This window comes from Papaver somniferum, chromosome 7 (assembly GCF_003573695.1).
Source record: "Papaver somniferum cultivar HN1 chromosome 7, ASM357369v1, whole genome shotgun sequence".
In the NCBI taxonomy this organism is placed as follows: domain Eukaryota; kingdom Viridiplantae; phylum Streptophyta; class Magnoliopsida; order Ranunculales; family Papaveraceae; genus Papaver; species Papaver somniferum.
The window spans coordinates 158,651,516-158,664,403 of NC_039364.1; the positions used below are offsets into that span (position 1 = coordinate 158,651,516).

Below are 12,888 nucleotides of genomic sequence, written 5' to 3' on the forward strand. Positions count from 1 at the left end.
CTTAACTTTTTTCTTTGTCATATCTTTTTGAGTTCTTCATCTTATTGAAATTTTGTATTCTACCTTTCGCAGAGTCTGAGAAAATCTTCATTCCTCCATTTCTGTTTTGGAGGCTAAATATGCCAAAATTCGCAAAGAAAATGCATTACTGTCTCTGTCCTTACTGGTTCTCGCGAGCGAGAGAAAGAAGACTTGATTATCTTGCTTATTTTAAGGATATTCAAGATAGGAATCATCAGAGAGCACTTCTTCGTCAAGTTCATCTCCGGATGAAGTCCTTGTAAATGATATTTTATTGTCTAAATCTCTTCCTCCTACATCAATCGAACCTTGGAAGTAGATGATGATGAAGTTCCTCGTCCTGCTGATAGTGATTATGATTATGAAAGTGGTGCAGAGGATATTTTTGGAAGATGGAGAAGAAATTCCTTCTAAGGAAGCAACTGCTGGTGTTCAAAATGAAAAAAGAAATCTCTTCTGAAGAAGTAATTGCTGGCGATAATCAAGGTGCTAATCAAGGCGAAGATCAGAATCGAAAATGAAGGAGAGGCTGGCGATAATGAGAACATTGGCGAAGAACGTCTATTATCTCCTTCTACTGGAATTAATACTGAAGCATGAGCTTCTTATCTAGTTCTATATTCTTGAATTGTCATCTTTATTACTTTTTGCGAATAATTCTTCAACCAACTTTGGAATCAATTTTCCTTTTAGTATTTTGCTGGTGAGAAAGATAATGCCTCTTGTTTATTGATTCCCATACTTGCCTCTCATTATCTTTCTTGCGAAAAATAATCTGTTATGAATACTTATAAATATGTGGTCTTATTTTGCCTTCCTAATTAAAGGTCTTATTATGCCACCTCTTGTCATTGCGACAAAATCGCAGGACGTCTTGCACTTTCATGCAAAAACCCATTGATCTTGCCTTAACTTTTTTTTGTATTATGGCCTCTTCAGGAATGTTGCGACAATATGACAGGCCTAAATATTCTTGCGAAAATAAACCCCATGACATTGCCGTCTTGCGACGAAATCGCAGGACGTCTTCGCACTTTCATGCGAAAACCCATTGATCTCGTCTTATCTTTTTCTTTTGTATTATTGCCTCTTCAGGATTGTTGCACAAATATGACAAGCCTTAATACCCTTGCGATAAAAAGCCTCATGACATTTGCGTCTTAAGACACTTATCAGCTCCCTAATGGAGGGTGCCGCCCTTATCTCCCCCTGGTTGCCCCTTCAAGGAGGCGTACTTCTACCATACAAGGTTAGCTCCTCCCATCCAGTCTTAACAACAACCAGTTGTTTTCGCAGCCTCTTATCCCTTTTACCTATAGGGCTTATGGTTACGAGACTGCACCCTAAGTGGGGTTTTCTTCGGCCGAGTGCAGTATAAGCCAAGACTTGTCAAGAATGGCAAGGTACGCTTCAAACGCCCCTGGCACTCTTGACTCAACCGTGTACCTCGGCGCCTTGATCAGATTCTGCACTCCTTGGGAGAGTCCTTATTACCTTAGTCGCCCAACCTAAGTCATATGCTTAAGCTGAGAATCCAAGGTGCCTCTCCCGGATGGGCTTTATTGACCCCAAATCTCCATGACTCAGGTTCCGGTGGCGGTGTAGCCTTTCCCTGAGCCATGCAACAGGTACCCCCTTATATGACGTACTTTAGGTCTTACATTTGCCTCTTGCGAAATTTTATTCGCGAACTAGGGTGTACGCCATAAAGGTTCGCCCCTTTCTTTTATGTCATTGTTCTATGATTATCTCTGCGAAAGTTTCGCACCATGATCTTGTTTTGATATGAATAATTGCAATTATTCTTTCAGAATCCATAACTTCTCAAAGCTTCTTACGGATAATATTTTTAAGTACAACCTGTTCCATGGTCTGTCAAGTCTATGACCAACATCTCTACCTTCTGGATCCATTAATCTATAAGCTCCTGTTCCAACTATCTCCTTAATGATGTAAGGTCCATCCCATTTTTTCGCTAATTTTCCACCATTTTCTCGCTGATATATTGGTGTCTCTCGCAGAACTAAATCTCCTGGTTGGAATTCGCGTACTTTGACACGTTTATTATATTCTCGGGCTAATCTTCGCTGATAATTCTCCATATGTTGTAAAGCTTTCTCTTTTTCTTCTAATTCATCAAGTTTGTTTAAGATCAAACCCGCACTAAGATTTTTCTCCCAAGCTTCTCTCTTTGTTGTCGGAATAACAACTTCTGTTGGTAACACCGCTTCAACTCCGTATGTAAAAAAAAGGTGACATTCCAGTAGCTTCTCTTCTAGTTGTATTATAAGCCCATACTGCATTATGTACTTGTTCGCACCATGCTCTGTGATGTCCTTCCAATTTCTTCTTTAATATATCTGCAATTGTTTTGTTTGTTGCTTCTACCTGCCCATTAGCTTGTGGATACAAAGGAGTAGACTTTCCACATTTTATCTTAAATGCATTAAGTAACATTTCTATGTTCTGTCCTTCAAACTGTTTCCCATTATCAGATACCAACTGCGCAGGAATTCCGAATCTGCAAATGATATTTTCGAATATGAATGTAAAGATATCTTTGTCGCGAATATGTTGTACTGCCTTCACTTCTGTCCATTTTGTGAAATAATCTGTTGCGACTATTAAGTATCTTCTTTGTCCAGAACCTGGTAAAAATGGCCCCACAATATCTAACCCACTTTCCAAAAGGCCACACACTGGTTGAAGATGACAATGGTGCTCCAGGTGCATGTATTTTCTTTCCATGTCGCTGACAATCTTCGCAACGTCTTGATATTTGTTTTGCATCTTCGTGCATGTATGGCCAGTAATAGCCTTGCATTTTTGCTCTATGTGCCAAAGATCTTCCCCTATGATTGCCAGCATCCCCACTATGTAACATTTTTAGCACTTTTTCTCCTTCCTCTCGTGTCAAACATCTGAGTGATGGTCCATTAAAGGATTTTCGGTATAGCAGCCCATCTCTTAATTCATAATTCGTTGCGCGGATTTTTAACTTGTGTGTTTCCAATCTATTTTTGGTGTTTCTCCTTTCGCCAAATATGCATGAAGTTCTGTTCTCCAATCTGCGATATTGTTCGTTTGTTCTTCTTCTTCACCGTCTATTATCATCACGTCCACTTCTTCTTCTTTATTGATTGATGGTGACAGAAGTGTTTGTATTTTTATGCATCTCGCAGTTGGATCTGTCATCATGCTTGAGAAAAGCAAAAGCGTCTGCGAGTCTGTTATCCTTCCTTGAAATGTGCCTCCATTTTATTTTTGGGATTTTCGCTGACAATTCTTCAACGAGCTTCTTGTATTTCTTCAAGGATGGTTCATTTGTAGTATACTCTCCCTTTATTTGGCGAATAACTAGCTGCGAATCACTAGTGATCCTGGCATTTTCTAGTTTCATTTCTATTGCGAATTTTAAGGCATGTATCACAGCTTCATATTCGTTTCATTATTAGTGGATGCGAATTCCAATCTGAATGAAAAAGCCATCTTCATTCCTTCTGGCGAAATTAAAACAATTCCAACTCCATTGCCTTCTCCATTTGATGATCCATCTGCCAATATCTCCCATCTATTTGATTCTGTTAATAAATCTTTTGGATCTCCGTGTTCTTCTTCTATATCCATCATTTCTTCTACTGCTTCATCTTCTTCTAAAGGAAATTCTGCCAAGAAATCTGCAACAACTTGTGATTTTTGTGAAGACAAAATTTCATATTTAATGTCAAAGTGGCCTACTTGTGCATTCAATCTCTCCACTCTTCCTGATCTTTTAGAATTCTTCATCACTGATTCAATTGGTACTTTTGTTAATACCTTTATCTTGTGTGCTTGAAAATATATGCGGAGCTTAAATGATGCATAAACTAATGCTAAGATTAGCTTCTCAATCTTTGAGTAATTCTTCTCGGCAGTATTAAAAGTTTTGCTAATGTAATAAATGGGCTTCTCCACTCCTGCGTCTATTCGCAATAACACAACACTTAATGCATGCGACGTCGTCGCAAGATAGATCAATAATTCTTCTCCTGATTCTGCCTTTTGTAAAATAGTTGTATTCATAAGACGTTCTTTGATCCCTTGAAAATCTTTTTCGCATTCATCAGTCCATTTGAATTTCGCCCCCTTCTTGAATATATCGAAAAAATATTTGCATTTGTCTGATGATCGCGAAATGAATCTCCCAGCGAAGCTAAAAGTCCATTCATCTTCTGTACATCTTTTATTATTGCTAGTGTTGGCATGTCACGAATTGCTTGCACTTTTTCTGGATCAACCTGTATTCCTTCCTTTGATACAATGTAACCTAAAAATTTTCCCGATGCAACTCCAATAGTACACTTCTCAGGATTCAGTTTAATGTTATATTGCCGCATTTGTTCAAAAATCTCCCTCAGGTTCTGTACATGGTCTTTGGCTTCTTTACTCTTTACTAACATGCCATCCACGTATACTTCTAATGTTTTGTGTATCCATTTCGCGAACACCTTCTCTACCATTCTTTGATATGTCGCTCCGGCATTTCGCAAACCAAATGGCATTTTCGTGTAACAATATAAACCTCTAGGGGCGAAGAAAGCAGTATGTTCTTGATCTTCTTCAGCAAGAGGAATTTGGTTATATCCTTTGTACCCATCTAAAGGCGATACTCTATCATTTTCCGCTGCGGATTCCACCATTTGAGGAATATCTGGTAATGGAAAACTATCTTTAGGACAAACTTTGTTTAAATCGGTGAAATCTATGCAAATCCTTATTCCTTTGTTTTTCTTTGGGACAATGACCATATTCGTTATCCATTCTGGGTATTTAGCTTCTCTTATGATTCCTGCATCAAGCATTTTCTGTAATTCTTCTTCTATTTGGGAATGGTAAGCTGTTGCGATTTTTCTTATTATTTGTTTAAATGGTCTCACATTCTTGTTAATCTCCAACTTGTGACATGAAATTGATGGATCTATTCCTGGTATCTCATCCATGCTCCCTGCGAAAACGTCTTTATATTCTCGCAAAAGATTAATAGTTCCTTCTTCTTCTTCTACATCCATCTTGGTTCCAATTCTCAATATTAGAGGTTCTTTTGTAGTCCCCACGTTTACTTCTTTTGTTGGTTCCGCGACAATGTAACTGGACTTGGATTCTCCCATTGGTGTTGGTTCTTTTATTGTTTTCACAGGTCCTTCTCCATCTTCCGAAATTTCGCTGGGTATTCCCTTACCTTCTTTTGCCCTTATCATGTATACTCTGGGTATTAAAGAAGAAATTAAAAGCAAACCCTAGGTTATAAAGAAATCTCCCACTCCAAAGCTCCTTCCTCTTTCTCCTTTTTTGTACGTAAAAACGAATGATAAAAGATGAATGATAGCTTCGCTGAAAAATCACCAATTCTGCCTAATAACCGTGTCCCCAAAACTGCTCCTCTCAGCCAATGGACTGCGTCCATTCATCCAAAAGCCCAGCCCACGAATCTGGTTTGGCCTGTCAGTTCTGTGTAAACGACAGCGCAAACTCCCGATTATTTCCAGCTTCCCGCGGATGATCACATCTCCGTGAAATATTAAAGTCCCTTGATTTTTAGATTCTCCCGTCAGAATCACGGACAGATCAACCTCCGTGAGTTTCCAGAGTCCCTGGATTTTGTATCTCGACCCAGCCATTCCACGGATATTACTCTGTCCGTGAGTTTTCTTTTCTTCTGAGTTTGTTAAACTCATTCCAAACTCTTTCCTTCTTTCTCGTTCTTACTCTCAATTGATGCCAAAAGTCAGCACTGCATAACTCCATTCATTCTCAGTCGAAATCAAGTACAGAGCACCATTCTCGACTGCACCTTCTCCATCATTTTCTGTTTCATCGAACTGCCAAACTCTTCACCTCCTGCTACTATTGAGAACTGTCCATAGCTCCGTCACAGACGCAAGTAGCAACACAGCTCCTTCTCTATTCACTGCTATACCTACCACAACATCAGCACAAGTTCACAGCATTCGTTCCATCGATCATTAACAACAGCAGATACGTAGCCAATATCCCTGCATTCTCGAGCTTTCATCACAGTCAACTCCTAACAAACGCAAGCACCACACAAAGCCTCCTCCATCTTTGTAATCTCGTTGTCGTTGAAAGATGCAGCCAATTGTATCGTCCCTGACTTATTCCTTGAATATCCACCATCCCAGAATATCACAACACCATCTTTCTCGAGCTCAACTCCATTACTGCTCCTCGATCACACTCTCACTGATTTCTGTGGTTATTATAATCCAACAACAAACTCCTTCTCTGCGGCATCAGCATTATTCAACTTCCAATGGCAGCAGCCATTATCATCTTCAACAACCATACGGCTTCACCTTCCTCTATCGAATTTCATCACCAAATCGAGCTCTTTTATTATTATCCATTGCTGACATCATCTGCAGCTCCAACAAATAGCACAAACCCTGCCAACCACCTCCATCGATCACTGCCAATAACTCTGCCATTCTTCATCACCGGGAATCACCATGAAATCTTGAGCTCAACTTCACCGATGGAAACAACACCAAACCTCCACTGCCATCATCGATGCCGTGCCAACAGCTTCAGCAGCCAACCCCATCATACTCGCAGACATCATTCAAACTCGAACAATACCATTCTCCATGTATTAACGGATCACACCAAACGGCTATCAATACCAGCAACCCAAAATCCCTGTTCGATCCATGGACGTGGAAGCAGCAAGAACGGTGGACATGAACTGAAAACAACAACTCCCTGAGCTGTTCGTATGGAAAATATGAAGATGGTGGTAGCTTTCACCTGTCAGTCTTGAAAGACTGACAGCTTAGCTCTCTTTAAAACTGCAGTGGCTGCCCCGAGTAAAAACAGGAGTGCCGTTATAAATTCTGTGGGTTGACGCCTCACGCCACTTTAACTCGCTTTAACTGCTTGTAACTTCTTCATACGAGGTCGGAATGACCTCATTCTTTCGCCATTGGCTTCGTCTTTTCGTCCTCTTCAACGTGATGCAAAGAAATCTCGGATTTAAGCTAGTTCCACTTCCTTTGATCTCAAACGCCTAAGAAACTCAAAAGCAAACAAAATCAAAGCATAATGATACAAAACTATCAAGAAAGCAAATCATTTGAGTACTTAACTAGTGCAAATATTGCACCTATCAAATTCTCTCACACTTGCCTTTTGCTAGTCCTCGAGCAAACTACAAAAATAAAATAAAGTACAACAAATCCCTATCGCCGAGGACACGGTTGCATTTAGCATATGCAACAAGCCTTTAAACCCCTAGGTGTCCCTAGTGGACGAGTTATAGTCTCGTGAGGGCTTACGAGAGGTATACCCACAAAACCTACTCCAACTTCAAAGCGTTCCAGCTTCCCAAACATCCAAAGAGCTATGAGGACATAGAGTTTCTGCATGCTAGTAATAATAAGTTAGAAATACCAAAGAACATATTCATTCTTAAATCTTGAGTGAGAAATAACCACACCATAATGAGACAATGCGTGTTTGAGAGCGATCAATAAGCATTTCGCCTTGACTTCTGCCTCACTTAAAAGGATTTTATGATAATTGCACTCAATAAGACGCCTTTTTTTATGGGTGTCACATGTGTGTAGGTAGGAATGAAGAGAGAATCCTACACACGTTGAATGGTGGGAAGGAAACCTTCCGAATTATTTCTGGAGACTCCACAAAATCGTGGAAAACAAGAATATTTCTGATGATCTCTAAGAAAGGAAATCAACCATTATTATGAAAAATAGAGGATGGGAGTACTTACCACCTTCACATCTGATTGCAATGATGACAACACCACTCTCACAACATCCAATAGAAACGTAGTCTTCAACTCGTCTTCTTTATCTTCTTGGTCTTTGTCTTCGGTCTTCAACTGTTGATGATAAACTCTTGAACTTCGTAGAATATCGACAATTTATAACCCTTTCTCTTCAATTCCTTGTTGTTTGAAACTTCTTCATAGATTTTTCTTCTTCCCCATGGCTTTATTAAATGAATACAAAAAGAAATAAAAACCAAAATAATAAAAAGAATTTCTCTTGTTTTTTTTTCTTTTCTTATCTTTTACTTTTTTTTTTTTTGACAAGAGAAATAACTACAAACTGGATATAAAATAAATAATAAAATTTTTATAGCCATGGGAATAGTACTTTACCGCTTGATTCTTCACAACTTGTATTATCTTCGTATCATAAACTTCAATATAATTCTCATCTTTAGATTTTCTTCGCTCTTGTACATAAGTCTTCAACTTGAATATAGACTTCCGCTCCTTATGTGTAAGTCTTAAACATGTATATAAAAATATGCCCATTGTATGTTGCTTTACTTGGATATGAAATTGAGATCTTCCTTGTATTGTTGCTTGTAAAACTCAAACGTCTTCAACTTTCCTTGTAGATTTTGATGTCGCTCCCTTGTTGATGATGATGATGTGTTTCTATGGACCTGTTGTTGGCGAGACAGAGAGTGGTGCTAATTGCAAATCAAACTACAATAAGGTGGTTTTCGTCTATAGACGTCACCCTCATGATTGACAAAGTTAGCACTCAAGAGATCAAAATTAGTGCTTCTATTGGTGGGAGGTTGGGTAGCTCACCATTCTACCCGGAATTAACGTACAGTGACACACACTCAAAAGAAAGCTCTTTAGTCATTTATAGAAAAAAATCTGGTCTGGTGCCTCGATTGATATGAAAATGGGTAGTCTCCACTAATTATTGATAAGCAACTATAATAATGCATTTCTCCCTGCACCTCATTTGCATCACCGGCATGATTAAATCCATTATTTAACACTCCAATTCGTAAGAAATCCGAATGTAGTTCCCTAACACTTCCAAGTTCAGTTATGTCGGTCAGAATCTCAATGTAAACATACCTAGAAGTATGCTAGTGACTCTAAAATATCTAAAAGTTGGAGGTTTTATGCAAATAAATACAAAATTTTGAAAAAACTAGACAAAAATCTAAAAACTCTATATGCAAAATACTCCCCTAAACTTAAATTTCACATTGTCCTAAATGTGCAAAACTGAAAATTCTGAATTCTGACTTAGCAGCAGATGAAACTCAAAAACTGTACAAATTGGTAAGGAATTTGGAAAAACTTCATTTCACAAAAGTTGTTTATCTACGTATTTTATACAAAGTGTCAAAAAGGCATAGTGTTTCGATAAACGGTTTGACAGTTATTGTCTCTGTACTGAACTACGTGCAGTCTGAATTTTTCTGACAAAAAGGTATTCGTCATAATTTTCTTCTAAAATAGATTCCGGACTCAATGAAATTAAACATGGGGATGAAAATATGATATGAAAACAATAAAATAAATAAATAAAATGGTTTAAGATACAAAACCTATGGGTTGCCTCCCATTAAGCGCTTAGTTTAATGTCGTTAGCTCGACTGTGGACTCTTTGGCTACTCCTTAGCCTGCGTCTACGACATTAGCATGAACATCCGAATGAACATCGCTAGGATACCGCATTGCTCCAAAAATATTGAAGCGAATCTTTTCATCATCAAATTCCATAGTGAGAGTTCTTTTGTCAACGTCAATAACGGTTTTGGCCGTTTTCATGAAAGGCCTCCCCAATAACAACGGTATAGATGCATCCGACCCGCTATCCATTTACAATACAATGAAATCAGATGGAAATACGAGTTGATTCACCTGCACAATCACATCTTCAATAATACCTCTAGGGTAAACATTGGAACAATCAGCTAGTTCAAGAACAATACGGGTTTCTTTCAAAGGACCCAATTGAAAGACTCATAAATAGATGCGGGTATAACATTAACTGATGCTCCTAAATCAAGCATAGATTTTCCAAACCTTTTATTACCAATCACAACAGGTATATCGAAACTACCTGGATCCTTGCATTTAGGTGGAAGTTTCTTTTGGAGGATAGCAGAAACGTTTTCCCCCACACTCATCACCTCATTACCGGTTAATCGTTTCTTCTTGGTGCATAGGTCTTTCAAAACTCTTGCGTACCTAGGTACCTGCCTAATTGCATTTATCAGCGGGATATTCACATGAATATTTTTGAGTACATCTAAAATTTCTTTGTCTTGTTCCACATTTTTGTTAGCAAACCTGCCAGGAAGCTGTAAAGGAGGAACATAAGTTGAAACAAGAGGTTTAGAGTTTGTTTTAGGTACCTCATCGGTTTGGGAAGAGTCAGTAATCTCTTTCTCCAAAACCGGCCCCTTGGGGTCTTTGCTTTTCTCAGCATCTTCTGGTTGCACAGTTCGTGTACCACTTCTCAATGTCACAACATTAACGGTTTCTCTAGGATTAATAGGTTGAGAAGGGAGTTTCCCACTATTCTGTGTCTCCAAAAGGTTCAATCTACCTGCCATGGTGCTCATTTGTGTCTGGAACTCCTTGATTGCACTATTAGTCGTTTGCTGATTCTTTTTCACCATTGTGGTTAGATTCTTTATTATGGCAAGCATCTCTGATGATTCTGAGTTCTGCGCTGGTTGTGGTTATTGTTGAAAACCACTAGGGCGATTAAAAATCGGTCCTTGAGCTGCAGCTTGCTTGTTTGCATAACTAAAATTGGGATTATCTCTCCACCATGGATTATAAGTACTGGAATAAGGATCATACCGTTGCCTTTGCTGATTTGGGAATATTGCATTCACTTGTTCAGCTTCTTCCTCATAAGAGGGAATGAGTATTGCGGCCATTTGTTGCATCATCGTCTCCATATTACCAATCCTATGTTCTAAGTGCGGTGAAGAAGTAACCTCATTAACCTTTCGATTCATTGAAATACCTCTTGTATTGAATTGCTGCGTGTTTGCAGCCATATTCTCGATCAATTTTGTCGCTTCATCAATGGTTTTGTTTGTCAAAGCACCACCACTAGATGCATTAATAAGATTTCTCTCGGATTGGAGTAAACCATCGTAAAAATACTGCACTATGAGTTTCTCAGAGATTTGATGATGTGGGCACCTTGCTAACAACTTCTTGTACCGTTCCCAGTAGTCGTAAAGAGTCTCACCAGTAATTTGTTCAATCCCACTAATTGCTTTACGAATAGTTGCTGCTTTAGAGGCGGGAAAGTACTTCTCTAAAAATGCTCTCTGCATCTCGTTCCAAGTTGTGATACTTCTAGGTGGAAGACTATAAAACCATTCTTCTGCAGAATCAATCAAAGAGAACGGAAAAGCTGTCAGTAAAGCTCTTCCTTGATCAGTTCCAGTTGGCTTCAAACTTGTCAACCTATGTTGAAACAGTAGCAAATGACGATTTAGATCGTCTCCTGGAAGCCCTTTGAACTTCGGTAACCAATGAATCAACTGAGATTTGAGCTCAATTGAATCTTCCAAGTTGACACACAACTTTTGTTGATCAAATGATGGAGATGCCAGATCTTTGAGTGTCCTCTTGGGAGGTGGAGATGGTGGAGCGCCATCATTTCCCTGGTTCCCTTGGTTTCCCTGGTTACCAGTGTTGTGGTTGTTCGTTCCGCCGACCATCTCTTCTTGTTGTGAATTTTGAGGCTCTTGTAGTACCGTTCCTCTGCGAATTGAAATTCCGCACCTTTGGTAATCCCAACTTTTGGGAGCCGGATATCAAGTACCTGAAACAAGATTCTCAAAAACAAAATTAAAAACTAAAAATAAGAAATCAAAAACAAAGTAACAATCCGCTATGGCTCCCCGGCAGCGGCGCCAAAATTTGGTCGGTCGTCAGCCGACGCAAAAATAATTTAAGTTCCTTCACTTCACAATTATATATAAGAGTATAGTTATAAGAACAGATTCGTTCCACAGGGAGATATGGGTTGTCAAACTGTTTTGATTACTTATAGAAACTGAAGGGTTTTGTTTGTGAATATAACTAAATAAGAATAAAGCAAATATAATAATACGAATATCAGAGATAAAAAGTACTCGTTAGAGTTTTCATCTTCCATCTTCCAACATGTTATCAACTGAATCAATCTCAGCATTCATTTTTTATCGATATCAATAACCCTAGAGCGTCCTATCGCAGGCTTACTCCGGCAAAAATCCTATTATCATCAAAGGCGCAAGAGCCACTCTTTGAATCCTTTCCACTAAATAACTTGGCGCAAGAGCCACTCAAGTTTAACCAATGAAAGCACTAATATTTATGAGTTGAGGTTATTCGAAGCAATCCGGCGCAAGAGCAACACGGATTTAACCTAGGTTACGCTTCTACATATAATTGTATGGCAACATCCCGTCGTTAACAACTATATTATGCTACCTCTAACAAGGATTATTCGACAATTCCGGATCTCAAACCCTAGTTTAGCAATAAATATGAGTGCATGCTCATTTAATTTGCAACTTAAACAAACTAGCAATCAATCATACATGGAGTTATAAACGGTAGAACATAAGCGATACTAACAAATTATGAATGAATGAGAATGAATACTTCAATTGAATAACATGTCTTCCAACTTAGGATTACATCTCTAACCAATAAGAAGAGTTTAGTTACTCATGGATTTCTTAAAATCCATAAAAAAATATTAAGGAAGAAATTGAAAGCAAACCCTAGATTGTAAAGAAATCTCACACTCCAATGCTCATTCCTCTTTCTCCTTTTTTGTATGTAAAAACGAAAGATAAAAGATGAATGGTAGCTTCCCTGAAAAATCACCATTTCTGCCTAATAACCGCGTCCCCAAAACTGCTCCTCTCAGCCAATGGACTGCGTCCATTCATCCAAAAGCCCAGCCCACGAATCTGGTTTGGCCTGTCAGTTCTGTGTAAACGACAGTGCAAACTCCCGATTATTTCCAGCTTCCCGCGGATAATCACATCTCCGTGAAATATTAA

The 12,888-nt window shown here is 38.7% G+C and overlaps 1 protein-coding gene across 1 annotated transcript; it reads right to left on the reverse strand.

Annotated features, from left to right (window-relative positions):
- Positions 1 to 10,548: 10,548 nt before the first annotated feature.
- LOC113295436 lies at positions 10,549 to 11,550 on the reverse strand. The gene has a single exon (XM_026543777.1). It carries the CDS (start codon positions 11,548 to 11,550, stop codon positions 10,549 to 10,551), a length of 1,002 nt encoding a protein of 333 aa, XP_026399562.1.
- Between the last annotated feature and the right edge of the window lie 1,338 nt (positions 11,551 to 12,888).